Below are 15,148 nucleotides of genomic sequence, written 5' to 3' on the forward strand. Positions count from 1 at the left end.
ATTAAAGAATTCTTATGCTAATTGTGTTTGCTAATTTGCTGACACTTAATGCAAAAAACATGTAATTAAATTACCGTTACAAATCAAAAGGTTGGTGATTACAAAGGGGCTGCATCAAATATCCTTTTTGGGTCGCCTGGCAGAGATCAGCACTCTACTGACTGCACTCTACCAGTTGGGATAAGTAAGTCCAGCTCAATTTGATAAGTCATGACAAAACTGCTCTGAGGTTACCAACATATACAAATATAACCTCCCTCCACCCCCAGCTTCTCTGGGGTGCCTGGTGAGACAGTGGAAAACCACAGACATCCTTGAGGTCAAGTGGGAGGTTCACTGGCGGAGCTTTCCTATGGTTCACTAAGTCAAAGACACCCACAGAGACGCTGAGTGTGGTTTTAAAAATGTGAGTCGCTCCTATAGTAAGATGTGGTACACATGTAGTCTACGTCCCTGACTAATTCATGTAATTCACAATGACAGGATTAGACTCAGAGTTGTGCAGCTGTGTTGTACAGTACAAGTGCATCGCACAGCTGTTCTTAGAAATGAAATGTCAGGGAAAAAGAGAGAAGGGAAGCCACGTTTAAACTTCCAATAAACTGGAGTGATTCCAACTTTCTCTGCTTTTGATAAGGTCATTATAACAGCGTGCACAATAGCAGACAGATCAGTGACTACACAAGCATTTCATTTAGACTGTGCAAGGCTGACCTTTTAAGAAGCTCTCACGGTGTCAAGATGAAGTGGTAATTCAGATCTCAAATCACACTTTCTGAATTTCCAACTTCTTCCCAAATGCCCCACCGCCATTTCCTGTTTTTACTGAACTTTAATTGAGTTTGGTAATTCAGTTACTTCTTACACTTTGGCTAAGAGTTTTACGTTTTTCATGCAAGCTAAAAGGACTAAAAACAAATTTCAAGCTGCGCTGTTTTCGTAAAAAGAAACAATATAAAATCTATCAGTCGAAATCAGTGATGCAGCAGAGAAAAGCATGGCATCTCTCCTAAGAGACACAGTAGATTCATCCTATTTGCCTAAATAAATTTACAAAGATTTCAGATAAACAACTCATTTTTCCATTTCGGTCATAGAGATGTTTGCATTCTCTTAAATGTAACAACGATATGGCTCGTCTTGTGGTGCACAAAGCTAAAAAGAAAATAAATAAAAAAGCATGGTTAATCTGGTTGTCCGGGTTAGACAGACCTCATTGTGAGCAGCAGAGTTGTATCATATCATTGACAATACATATTTTTTTCATGGTAAAATAAATCATATGAAATGATAAAATGACGCCACACTGTTACGTACAGCAACAAGAATAGCTGAAAGCGAAAGTAACATTGCTATCGGCTCCACGGTGGAGGACTTAGTTTCAAAAAGTGGAGCGACTACAGTAGTGTGGAAATGATTTGGTAAGAAAAGAACCACAATGATATGTGTGAGGTGCAACAAGACAGCAACAGCAAAAGGGGGCTTTACAACAAACTAATTTCCCACTTCAAGCAGCCCAAGTTGAGTACAAAGAGAGCCAAAAATCCTGCAAGGAAAGCTCAACAGCTATTTTGAGTTCTAAACCAAAAGCATTTTTCAGGATGCATTTCAAGCAATACAAGCTGAGTGTCGTCTAGTTCCACTGAATTTGAGAGCATGTTTCAAGCATATTCAAGCATATTTTTATTACAGAACAGGTGTTTTTTGAAAAGTTTGGTATTTTTTTTATTGGTGTGTATATGTACAATGAATTCTGTAAGGTTTGCTACACCTGCTTGTGTTTAGTCAAGTGGTTGATGTATGATGAATTATGGGTATTTAAGATGGCGACTCTCAGTATGCACTAGAAGCAGTTTGGGGAAGAGCACAAAGCTCAAAATGTCATGCAAGTTCACGCTTTAAATTGGAGCTTTTTGGTGTGCAGATGGTTCTTTCTCTATTGAGGGTCTGTCCTGAGACAAACACTTCAAAAATCTATAACAAGCATACCATGCCTGTCGCCTACGCTTTTACTGGAATACTCGTTTTTTCATTTATCGTTTCCATCTTCCACAAGAGAGACCCTGACACAGAACACTGTATAGTCTATAATAACATATGCTACAACAAACCCGACACACACATCCACACAGAGTTGATCTGTCAATCACGAGGTCTATCAATGTCTGTCCTCGGGCAGAGGTGCCAAGATGACAAACAAGACATCTGGGACTCAGAGTGCAGCTGTGACTGGGGCATGGCAGGAGATGCTTGAGTCACTAACACCTTCAGAGGGGTGAGGAGCTGGCGGCCTTATTAGAACCTCATGTCACCTCTGACAGCCCCCGTGGCAGACATGAGAGTGGGTTTGAGAGTCAGAGAGGTCTGGCACCAGCTGGCAGAGTGACCCGGGCCCTGTGGCTGCTGCTCTGGCTACGCGGTGCCAGAGTGTGTGGGCCTGGGAGACAGGCCAGGGCCACCACGACTGTCTGCCTGGATCAGCTCTCGCTGGGAGAGAGGACAGCCCCAGGATCCCCATGTGGACAACTGTGGGTGCAAAGGCCTTGTCCACTGGGTGGGATTGACCTTGAAACCTACAGTAGCCGTGACTGATCCGGTTTAGTGGAGAGGGTGACATGCTAGTTAACAAAACGTAAGTAGGTTTCCTAGAAATACCTCTAATCAATGACTAGAATGATTCAGTTTCAGGACAAATGGCTTGTTCAACTTATTGTAATGGTCATAAGAGACAATTCTGAATCATCTAAAACTGTACACCCTTTCTGTAACAGTCGACAGCAAAAATACAATCACCATCACCCAACTTCATGTTTTGCTGCTTCAGCGCAGTTTTACAGAACCTACAAATCATCTTGTACAATGATAATATATGCACTGTCTGTCACATTTAACAGTATTCCTCTGTTCTGTCCATGCTCTATCAACAAGCGCTTTACCTGTCAAAAAAATAATGAAGACCGCTCAGAACTTCAGGAATAGGTGAAGGCTGAAAAATGGGAGATATGCGCTGCGTTGCTCCCTGGAGAGAAAGTGAGAGAGAGACAGAGCTGCGCTGTGCCTACAGGCATCTGAAGTGCCAGAGCAAAATCCAAAATGAGCCACAGCAAGGGCAGGCAACCCTCCACCCAGCAGCAAAATCATCAAACTTTTAATGACTTGGGCAATTACCCCCAGTGAGCCTGCTTAATGGCATCCAGAGGACGTCACTATAGACACTGCTCACTAGGCTACACCAGCCTCTTCCCTGTACAATAGCTTACAAGACTAATGCGTTCCCTCCCTTCTCCACCAAAATTCCCCCTGTAGATCCACGCACACCATGACAGCTGCTCTGAGAAGCAGGTGAAATACCATGAAAATGCTCAGAGTGCCACCGGCTCTGCTGTTGTTGTTTTGTGCGGTTCACGAGCTCCGATCCTGTCAAGTCAAAACACACAACAGATACTCAAGGCCAAATTTCACTGGTCCACACGATTCCACTGTAAGGTGCTGAGTGTGTGGGCATACTAGAAAGTAGGGGTGAAAATCTTTTGGGACTTCACAATTTGATTCAATTCCAAATAATACAATATGACTATAAAATGATAATTGAGGCATCTTGATGCATCAGAAGTTTGGATTTCTATACATATTTTTCTTCATTGTTCGACCACTAGCTACTTTAAAAACATAGCCTATTTGTATTTGTTAAGTCCTGCCCCTTTTTCACTCTATGCTCCAATGACAGTTAAACAAACTTGGTAACTCAGTCAACTTTCTTTTTTCTGTTTCCTGTATTTCAGTGTGCTATTTGGTCGGCTCATCTATGATAAAAAAAAAAGAAAAACAACTTTTGGAGATGGTTAAAATACACTGCTGGGCGACCAGGAAAAGCAACATTTAGTCACATCTTAAGTTAGCTAACGGTAGCAAAACTAGCTAGCTAATCTACATCAATCATTAACTAGCTACCTTTTTGTTAACATTAACTAACTTGAGATGGGAGCCTTTATGTCGCCTCACAGGAAAAGAATAAACCAAGATACCAGGTTTGCTCAACTGTTATGGGAGCACAGAGCGAAAAGGGGTACAACTTAGGAGTGGAAAGGATTAGTTAGTTTAGTTTGCATCTCTTTTGCCTTTAATGCCAGAATGTATTAATCTGCAGGTGCTAATGCTCAGCCATTTAACAAAAACTAAAGAGGTAACCTAGTTTAAAACATAAAACATACGCACATGTGTACATTTACATGTTTACCATTACATTTCACAATCCAAATGGTTCAGATGTAAGGAACGTACAACCCTGTCTTAGAGGATTGTTACAGGTGATAATCAATTTTCCCCTAACCCTATTAGAAAGACAAAGAAATGATGAAAATGTGAATGTTAGGTAATAGTGTGTATGATCAGTGTCTGTCTGTGACTGAAAGGGTAATAATTGCTGTGAATACTGTAAATGAGAAGAATTAACCAGGGAGGTGCTGTTATCTGGTTGTTATCCAGCATTCATTTGCAATCAGCATGTCAGTGTAGCTAATGACTGCATGGCTGTGGTGTAAGACCATCACTTATGCAGAGCATGGCCGGGGAAGTGGCTCTTTACCATCCCACAGTATACATGACAGGACCTCTGCTGCCTTTATGTCTCACTCTGTACACCTCCGCAAAGCCACATGGCAGAGACACACATTTGGTCTGAACATAAAGCTGCACAAAAAGCATAACGTATGCAACAACTGTGCAATATTTTAATTGCTATCTTGCTTGTCATTTTTGCACAATGCACTTCATTAGTCTGAATTATACACCGGAGGTAATGACTTGAAACAAAATAATAAAAAAATATAAGCTAAGTTCACTGCCTGTCTCAACTCTGCACTCACAATCCCTGATAGATTGTGCAATTACAGACCTCCTCAGCCTTTGCCATGCTCTGTGTTATAAATCCTGAAAGGTTAACAGCCCTCCTAAAGCACTTGCAGTGATAATGCAAGGGAGCCCCGGTTGTCCCCACACAACATCCCATACAGCAATACTATCTAATTAGCCCACTTAAGGACTTCTTTCATTTTAATGCTATGAGTATGGATAGCTAGCAGCAGAGCGGCGTAGATAAAGATTCAAATTGTCTCCCGACAATGGGGACCATATGCTAATGGCTATTCCCTTGGTTAGGAGCACGCCCCAGGGAGATCATGGCACTGTGCGCTTCATGGCCCAGGAAAAAAAAAGGAGAGAAAGATACACACGCATACATCACTTTATACCAAAGCTTTATTTTAGCATGGCAGTCTATTGTCATAGCAGATTCTCTGCTGAGCCAGCTAAAACCAACTAAATGTGAGCTGAAGTGCCTGCGTTCTGCTGATAAACTTTCTCACAAATTATACAGTGAGACATTTAAAATCTGATGCAAACACATGAGTTTGGAAGACACATTAATAATAAGCGGCGTCTCTCTCTGCAACTCCGCTTTTTTATAAAACAATACAGCAAAATGTCCTTCCTTATGGATAATCTGAAGGGTTAACTCGCTCACCTAGCGATCAGTTGACAATCTGTTTTTGTGGTGTTCCTCCCTTTTTTACAGATGATTTTCCAGGACTTTTTCTAGACATTTTCAATTATGATCTAGCTGCTATAACACATTGGTATTGCGCTATACAGCACATTAACATGAAGTCTGATTGACACTGGCTTCCAATTCATTATTATCAAACTCTCTCAATAATGCCCAACACACTTTTGGAACCAGAGCTCCTTGAAACTAAAACTAGCTAGCAAACACATCAACTTTAGCTACTGAACAAAACATGCAAACCAATTTAATATTATTAAACTATTTAAAAAAGGTGTGAAAGAAAGCAATGTTCATCTATAAACCTAAGAAAAACTGCCACACTTATGAGACAGCATTTGCTAATATTTAAATTTTGAGAATGACATTAACATTTTCGACCACTTTGTGAAGTTATCCATCTACATGCGACGTGTGTTCACAGTTTCCACAAATACGACCAAGAGCAGCCTATTCAAAATACTCTGTCTATAAACTACCATTTGAAATGATCCTGAACATAACTTTGCCCTTTCAGATGACAATGTCATCCGTTTTGAAGAGCTCAGATAGATGGCCTAGAAGTTTCTTCTCAGCTTCACGAAAAAAGGGACAACACAAGATTTCCAGCATATTTTACTTGTTCTCATTTTTCATGTGTTTTCCATGACTGGAAAATTGTTGTCCAGGTTTTTTAGATTTTCCAGTAAGTGCGGAAACCCTGTGTAGTTTTCTTTCTTTTTTTCCCTTGATGTCACAGGTTATTGCATACAGTGTAGATAGCAGCAATGAGCCGGGGGTGATTCCTCTCCTGCCCTCCAGTTTGGATCCCACCCAGAGCCAGGTGTTATCCTGATAATTGGCCCACAGTGTGGATTTTTGTTTTGCACTTGGCTGAACTGCTAGTCTCTCAGTTATAGTAGCAGGCAGACACGGTCAGAGTAGTGATTGGGTAGTACGGTATCATGTTAATACCCTCAGGAGAGGAAGCACTACTGTACTGTATCTCCATTGTATTTCTGTGTACACAGCAAAATGTTGCTCCACCTGTTAAGGAATGCAAATGATATTTTGAGGAGGTGTTAACAAGATGTGCTCTATTTTGCTACGGGAAACCTACACATCTTCATTAATTGGTGTAATTTGTCAAAAACTGCGCTCATGCTTCTTCAACTTAGCTCTTAAATCAAAAAAAGTGTTGCTAAAAAAGAACCGGACCCAGCCTTCCTGCTATAGATATCCGAGCCTGTTATTCTTGTTTCAAACAGGCTGTTTTGTACACTGTTTTGCTGTTTAGGAGTTTAAATTTAACGTGAGCAGACGGAGTGAATTCCAGCTCTCTCCCTCTCTGCGGCTAGCTGGGACCAGCGTAGCCGAGCCAGAGAAGGGTGCTGTGTGTCCTGCTGACCCACCCTGCAAATGAGAGGGTGCTGTGGTGCAGTGGCTGCTCCTAATTACTACCAAACAGCTGCAAACACACAGGGCTACAGCGAAGGGGCCCAGCCGTATACTGCCAGGCCAGGGGACAAGCCCTGCAGTGTGGGGAGGCCACAGGCGGCCTGCTGTGCTCCTCGCTACCCTCAGCTCACTCCCACGCCATGAGGCCCCGGCTACAGCCCAGCGCTCCTGCTGCCTCATCAACTTCTCGGGATGAAATTGCAGGGTGGCAGGGGAATCATGTCTGTAAATACGACCGCACTGACAAAGAAATGTCATGGTCCCTGTTCAGCTGGCTGGGACTTTGGGGAGGGAGGTTTGTCTGTTTAGATCCATGCACACCATGACAGCTGCTGAACTCTGGTCTAAGGCAGGAAGGAAAATAGAAGACGACTAACCTTCAGACAGGTACAGAGCAGACTGTTTTCTCAGACACAGAGGAGGGATGTAGTATTATTGTGTAATTAAGTTCAGAAATATGTAAATATGATGAGAATATTTTAGGTAAACTGTATTTGAACCTTTAAAAATTGGTCCAGATACATAAAGTTGGGACGCTGTGTAAAACAGAATTAAAAATGGAAGGCAACAATTTGCAAATCCTTTTTGCCCTATACTCAATTGGGTACAGTACAAAGAGATATTTAATGTTCAAATGGATGAATGAAAACTGTATCACAGCATCTCATTTTTTGTAAATAGACACTCATTATGAATTTGAAGCCTGCAACACATTCCAAAAAAGTTGGGACAGGGGCAACAAAAGACTGGGAAAGTTGTAGTATGCTCAAAAAACTTGGGTATGAAAAGGGCATCCTTGAAAGGCTCGGTTGTCCACAAGCAAGGATGGGGAGAGGTTCACCACTTTGTGAAAAACTGTGTAGGCAAGTAGTCAGTTTAACAAAAGGATTTCTCAGCATACAATTTGGGGTTTCACCACATACAATCTATAATATCAATGAACGATTCAGAGAATCTGGAGAAACCTCTGCACCTAAGGGGCTAAACTGAAAATCAGCATTGAATGCCTGTTATCTTTGATCCCTCAGGCAGCACTGCATTAAAAAGCGACATTATTGTATAAAGGATATTACTAAATGTGCTGGGAACACTTTGGAAAACCCTTGTTGATCAACAGAGTTCATCGCTGCATCTATCAACAACATCCAGGAGCACCATCATCTTCTCTGGGCCCAAGCTTTTCTGAGATGGACTGACAGAAAGTGGAAAAGTGTGCTAGGGCCTGGACCCACATTTCACACACAGTGTTCTCCCACGTTTTCCCAACATGTTGTCAGAATGAGTACGTGTTTTCAAAAAAACAATCAGGTTTATCTGATTGAACATTAAATTTCTTGTACCTTTGTAGTTTCTTCAATTGAATACAGGTTAAAAGGATTTGCAAATTATTGCGTTCTGTTTTTATTTCACACTACATCCTACTTTTTAGGAATTGATCATGTAGACAGAAATGTATAATTAGCAAATTGTGACACTCACCTGCCTGTTCCTCTCATCCATGATCCTGGTGATCTGTATCTTCTTCCGCCCCATGGCTGCGTCCTTTCCGGTCTCTCTGACACCTCGACAATATCAGAAAAACAACACGATTTCTTCCTCCACTCCCCTAGCACATTGTGCAAGACCTTCTCTTCTGTATACGCTCTTTCTTCTTTCTTCGTCACACTACGCTCTTCGACAGACCACACCGCAATCTGCAGAAGGACAAAAAGAGAAAGACAGAAAAACAGAGAGAGAGAGAGAGAGAGAGAGAGAGTGGGAGAGAGAAGGGGGGCAGAAAGTTAACTTGACACTCGACAATGTCTCTTTAGGCACTTCAAAGCACCGGAGGGCTCTGTTTTCTGTTCTCAAGCACATTCAGAAAGTATGAGGCCCACTTGGCGTAAACCTTATCTGCTCTGCTGCTGCACTTGAGCTGCAGCTGAAGTCAATGAAATACAGCTTCACACTTACAGAGCAGCGGCTACACAAGACCAGTCGTACTGACCTGTACATGATTAAACGTACATTCAGACAATAAGAGCTGGTGACACACATTTTCTGAATAGTACTTTGACATTTTAGGAAACACGCTTATTTGTTTTCTGGAGAGTTAAATTAGAAGATTGATGCTGTTCTCATATCTGCCTGTTAAATACAAGCCAGCAGACAGTTAGCTTAGCTTATCATGAAGACTGGAAACAGGAGAAAACACTGGCAATTGTCCGACAGTAACAAAATACACCTATTAACACCTCTAAAGCTCATTATCTAATATGCTGCATCTTATTTGTTTAATCTGTGCAAAAAAGCTAAGTGCAAAATTGACAATTCCCTGTTTTATGGGGGTGAGGTTCTGGATAATTGCTGGGTCAGGAGTTTTAATCTCCACTGAAAACAGATCCCAGCCGCAAAGTAGTCCAGTATATAACACTGGATAGTTAAATTGTCTTTTTGACACTTTGGTTAAACAAACGAGATATAAGATGTGTTTTAAGGTCAAGATGAAACGAAAAATACCTTTTTATTGAATTTGTTACCTTTGGATAGAACCGGGCTAGCTGTTTCCTTTTGTTTCCAGTTATTGTGCTAAGCTAAGCTAACAGGCAGGTAAGCTGCAGCATCGTTTACAGCATAGACTTAATCAATAAATAGTGAAAATGATCAGAGGATTAATCAGTGATTAAAATAATCTTTAGATGACGCCTTAATGTTATGACAGTTTTACAAAGCTATGTTCACCGCAGTAAATGTCTGTCTTCCTTTCTCTGCCTGCAGAAACAACATTTCCTTACTCTTCCTGAGCTGGCCCACCCTGATGCCAGCTTTGCTCTAAAGATGATTAAAAGAGCACCCAGTCTGGGGTTGACAGTAGTTGAAATCTCCTGGGCTGCAGGAGAAGCCATTGGGGCTGAGTAGGGTGGGGGGGGGGGGGGGGGTATATTCCCATATGAGCTTGTAACCTGCCCAGTGGTTCAGACCACACTGTTCCCCTTGGGAACATCTAACTCTGTCCTGTCTCTGCTTCTCTGCAAGAAGAGATATAGCCCCCTCCCTGGAGGCACATCCATCACTTAAACCCAGCAAATAGAAAATGTCTAAACAACTACATTTCCCCTCTGAGTACAAATGTAGAGAGGTTAACAACTCAGGCCATTAGATACAGTCAGCAGTTGTGAAGCAAGGAGGCCAGGGGCCGAATTGGCAGTGAAAATGAAAATGACCAGTTCCAGTGGCACACAGTCATTATGGGTTACAGATGGACTGGCATTATGGTGTCTGGCTGTCTGAATCGGGGCTCCACTGTAGGCAAACTTGACTGAGATCACCTCGCTACTAACTACCCACGCATGGCTGTCTGAGCCAGGAAAGTAACCGCCTGAACCCCCACAAAGAATTTCCCCAAACCACATCACAACAGGCCAGGGAGAATGACGATGTTCTTGTTCATTCAACATTTCACACACACATATACACAAACTGATGGAGCATTGTTCAAATTAGAGGGAGGTCGGGTGGGTTCAGCTCTCGCAAAGACATACCTGAGCCATCCTGAAAGCGATACTGTTGCAAGTTGCAAAAAAGTGTTAAGAACTTCATACAATACTGAAACCTGGAGTGAATTCACTGAAATAAGAGGTCATGATGAATGTCAGAAATGTAAATTTCTTCAGTGATTTTGATTCTTTCTTTCTTCCACTTTGAGTAGTGGAGGTTGCATGATGCAAAAACAAGAGTTACAGGTTTAGATTTAAGTTCAAAGCTTTTGCTGAAAAGACAAGTCATGTACTTGACAGGCAGCTGACTGCTGTGGTCTGCTGAGGTAAGGTGACGATCTTTTTCTTACTCTGTTTTCGTGTAAGTGTTGTAAAACATACCCAAAAGTCAGGATGTTATGCAAACATATTATTTGAGTTAAAGTGAAAGTCACTCATACCCACCACCAGTACATAAATTCATACACACATAAGTACATATACATATGTATATATATATATATATATATATATATATACATATATATATATATATAGCGAATAATCTGTCAATTATTTTCTCAATTAATTGATTAGTTGTTTGGTCCATAAAATGTCAGGAAATTATGAAAAATGTTGATCAGTTTTTCCAAAAGCCCAAGATGACATCCTCAAATGTCTTGTCTTGTCTACCACTCAAAGATATTATAGAAACCAGAAAATATTCACATTTAAGAAGGTGAAATCATATAATTTTTTATATTTTTTTATTTAAAAAATACTCAGAAGCATATTAATTTAATGTCAATTAATGATTGATCAGTTGTCACAGCTTTATTTTGAAAAAACATGAATAACTATAAAACTAAAAATAATAACCATAATAAATACCATGTTCTGTTACAGGAAAACATATATGCCAGTAACAGTAAAGACCGATACAGCTGTGACAGGCCAATATCGGCCTGTCACAGCTATACTTCAGTTTATCACTAACATTCAAAATCAACACATTTAGTGATAAGAGGTTTTCTCTAGACAGAAAAGGTGTGGAAAAATTGTAAGCTGAAATCTTAGCTAGGAACTAAACCTATCAGACAAATGTAGTGGAGTAAAAAGTCTGAGATGCAGCAGAGTTATGGTATAAAGTAGGATAAAACAAGAATACTCAAGTAAAGTGCAAGTATAAAAAATTTGTCCACAGTTATTAAAGTAAATATACTTATTTATATTGCACCCTTGTTTTATACTAGTTTACAGTATTTTAAAGGAGCTTATCAGAGGAGCACTCATCCGTATTCATCTATCAGGGCTGGTCTGAATTAACCGCAGCACATTATGTTCATCGGCAGCACATGTGAATAAATGTAACACGAGTGTAAGTAGTGTGTCATTAATGCTGCGGTCTTGCTCATTTTCTAAAAGTCCAGTGGAAGTGTGCATCACAAAGGATCCACACACTCTCACACATCCACACGCATGCGTCCATCCTTCCCTCTCTTTATACAGACGAGCTGTCATAGCAGGACAGTTCAGGTCTAGAGGCATAATAGACTGTGTCATGACATTTCTCTTACACAGATACGAAATGACAAGCTGAGAGGGCCTTCAGACTGCAGGTGTGCCGCGCTCCCAACTTAGTGTCCACATTCATCAAAAGTTAGTCGAAAGCTAAAACATCTTGCTGGCAAAACTTCATTTTCAGGGTCTGAATGATCACTCTAATCTAATGCTGCAGTTGATCATATCACAACACACTTCGCTGTAGATTAAATCAAAAAGCAATCTCAATCTGCAGAACTAAGTGGGAAATTTTCAGCTGGCACCATGGCACACATAGATATGTCAGAAGATGGTCAGATTACAAAGCAGAACAATGTGAGTACTGTAGCAGAGTACATGTTTGTGCGTGACACTCTGACTACTCTTGAGTGTTAGAACGGGACAGGGTGTCTGTTTGTGGCCTAAATCATGTGCTCTTAGTGTGTGTGTGTGTGTGTGCGCGCGCACATAAGAAACGGAGATGAAGAGATACACATAAAAAGAGAAAAGGAAAGGGGGCAAACTGAGCCTGGAAGCAGGAGCAGGACTACACGAGGCTACGAGGTCACCTCAATAAATATGTACAACCACATGGTTGAAACTTTGATGTAAACAGGAAGCCCCACCTCAATAGGTCATATTTATTTAATTCTGCAAATGACAAATCATTAACCTTGTTTATATTGGGGATGCATCGATGCAAATTGTTGGATCTGTGTTCACGCTTATTTTATGTACTGTGTAGCTTTGCTAGCGTCTCTGGTAAACCAAATCCACCCAACAGCTACATATCAATGCCCGTCGGACTAACTGCTTGTTTTGGGTAAACTCAAGCTGTCATTTTCTTTAGTCTGTGGCCCAAAAGGTAACTTAGGTCTCTAACCTAACATTAGTGAAAGCATAAAACACTGGTTCCCAATTTTTTTCTGTTATCTCCACCTTCAGAAGCTGAAAAAAGTTCACACCCCACAATTACTGTTAAAAACAACGGGGGAAGCAATTTCTAAAAAGAATCAAGTTGAATTTTAGTGAAATAACCATGAGCATAATAGAATCAGCCAGCTCTTGTTTTTTTACGTAAATCACATTAATTTAACTTTGTTTCACTCTGTTTTTCTCCCCTGGTCATCCATGCTCCCCCTGCAGTGGCTTTACACCCCCCAGGGGGGTCTGCCCCACCCTGGAGACGTGAAACATGAATTAAAACATGTTGCTGCCATTAAATTTTGTTTTCTATTCAGAAGTTACTGTAAACAAACATTCCTTCTATAGTTTTCCAACAGCAGGTTTTGATGTTTCGTCCTTTTGTCAGGAGGTCGTGCTGCATCATTACATGGATGTAATACATTTTATAACACACTGAACAATAATAGGAACTGACATTACAGCTTATTAACAATGAACCCTCATAAACTGGAGTTACAAAACACTATTAGATGAGCTATGTTGCCTAACAGGTTGGCTTTGGTCTGGTAAAACAGACAGAGCACCATGTAATTATACTTAGGGAAGCCTTTTCCATGTGGACGCACAATGGACAGTGAGTGCTGCATCAGACCTGAACATCTCTGCTTACGGCAGCTCAGAGCTGTTTGTAAGGTCCAGGCCTGTTCAAAACACCATTACTCTTAAAGCACAAACTGTGAGTTTTATATCCATTAGACAAAACTTTATGGTCCGTCTGTTGTTATGTTGTTTCTACATTGTAATGTTACAATTTCATGAAAACTTTTTCTCCTATTTTGTATTTGTGTTTTGTATTTTCACTGTGTTGGCAGAGAAATCAGTGCATCCCTGATTTGTAAAAACAGAGCACATTGTATCACAGCATCTCATCACACACTCTTTTAAAAGACCTTGATATGATACACCTGCTCCACTTCGATATAAACCAGTCCAGCTCTTCTAAAAGTTGCTTACCAAACATTTGTAACACATAAATCAATATGCAGAGAATATGTCGCCATAGGAACGACCACATCGGCCTGGCAGAAAGTCGATATGACGTGTCAAACAGGACAAGTCTGTGCCTTACTGTACTTTCTGTTGAACGCACATGCAGTTTTGGCACAGGCACGTGTCAATAAAAGTAAGTAAGCATTTACAGTTGTCTCTGACCAGAGCCGCTTTGATCCTCCATGACGAGGTGTGAGACTGGTCAAGTGACAGGAGGGCCAGTCTGTCTCCTCCTCCCTAAAGACAGACCATGGAGACACCGGGAGGCTTGGTGACAGGCCTGGCCCTTTCATAATCAATAAAACATGCTCAATTCCCAGTGTAATTACTGGATTCAGCACGTCCTCCTCCCTCTCTGCTTGTAAGCCTGTGTTCACTCCACACAAAGTTGAGGCATTACTCCCTCAACTGTTGTCCTATATAAAGGTAACTAAATTATATAGCAGATTTATGTTGCTGAGCTTTACCTAATGAACAAAAAATGAGGCCAGTCTTATTCTGTGTGTTTGTGATGTAATAAAACTGTATAAACTAAATTTACTCGAATCTTTTCTGCTGAACGTATCAAATGTTAAAATAATATATCATATATTAAACGACCCATGTGTGGGATTTAATGGCAGTGAGTTAACAGATTACAAACACCTTGTCTCACCCTCCCCTTCTCAGCACATAGAAGAACCAACAGTGGCCAAGAAACTCGTGCAACGTGGCGGCCTCTGTGGAAGAGGACTCGCATTCTCTAAATGTAAACTGAAAAAAAGTCCTTTATTAAATAGTAAAAATGGTAAATTTGTTTTTCCTTTTAAGTTAAAGTGCTTTTGCTTTCCTTATTTAATTAAATTAAATTAAAATAGCCAGCCATGACCTTAGCATGTGCAAAAAGTTGGTATGAATTGTTTTTAGCAATGATTGTTTGAATTATGCTTGTACAATTGCAAAACAAAAACAATGCAGCAGCCAGTAGCAGTACTCTAAATATTCTATTTTTAGGGAATATTACATTTCTGAGATATTCTGTCAATATCTCTCCATGCATCTTACACACTGGACCAAATAGCAAATTGATTGAATCCCTATTTAATAGGAATTTAAAATACAATCTGTGGTTGAATTGAGTTGTTTCCCTCCTCCCTAGACTTGAAACTCAGAGAGATGGGCTGCAGGTTACAGGGACACTGAGCACGAACAAGTGCTC

The 15,148-nt window shown here is 40.7% G+C and overlaps 1 protein-coding gene across 10 annotated transcripts in view; it reads right to left on the reverse strand.

Moving 5' to 3' along the window:
- The window catches only part of mef2aa (myocyte enhancer factor 2aa), an 88,252-nt gene that overhangs the window by 50,212 nt on the left and 22,892 nt on the right, over positions 1-15,148 (reverse strand). For all 10 annotated transcript variants that reach the window (XM_084734764.1, XM_084734762.1, XM_084734770.1 and 7 more), the window contains exon 2: positions 8,477-8,691. In XM_084734764.1, the coding sequence (XP_084590890.1) occupies positions 8,477-8,530 (54 nt within the window). In that variant the 5' untranslated portion in view covers positions 8,531-8,691. The remainder of the gene's footprint in view (positions 1-8,476; positions 8,692-15,148) is intronic.

Source organism: Lutjanus erythropterus, chromosome 13 (assembly GCF_056507025.1).
Source record: "Lutjanus erythropterus isolate fLutEry1 chromosome 13, fLutEry1.hap2, whole genome shotgun sequence".
NCBI classification, from domain to species: domain Eukaryota; kingdom Metazoa; phylum Chordata; class Actinopteri; order Lutjaniformes; family Lutjanidae; genus Lutjanus; species Lutjanus erythropterus.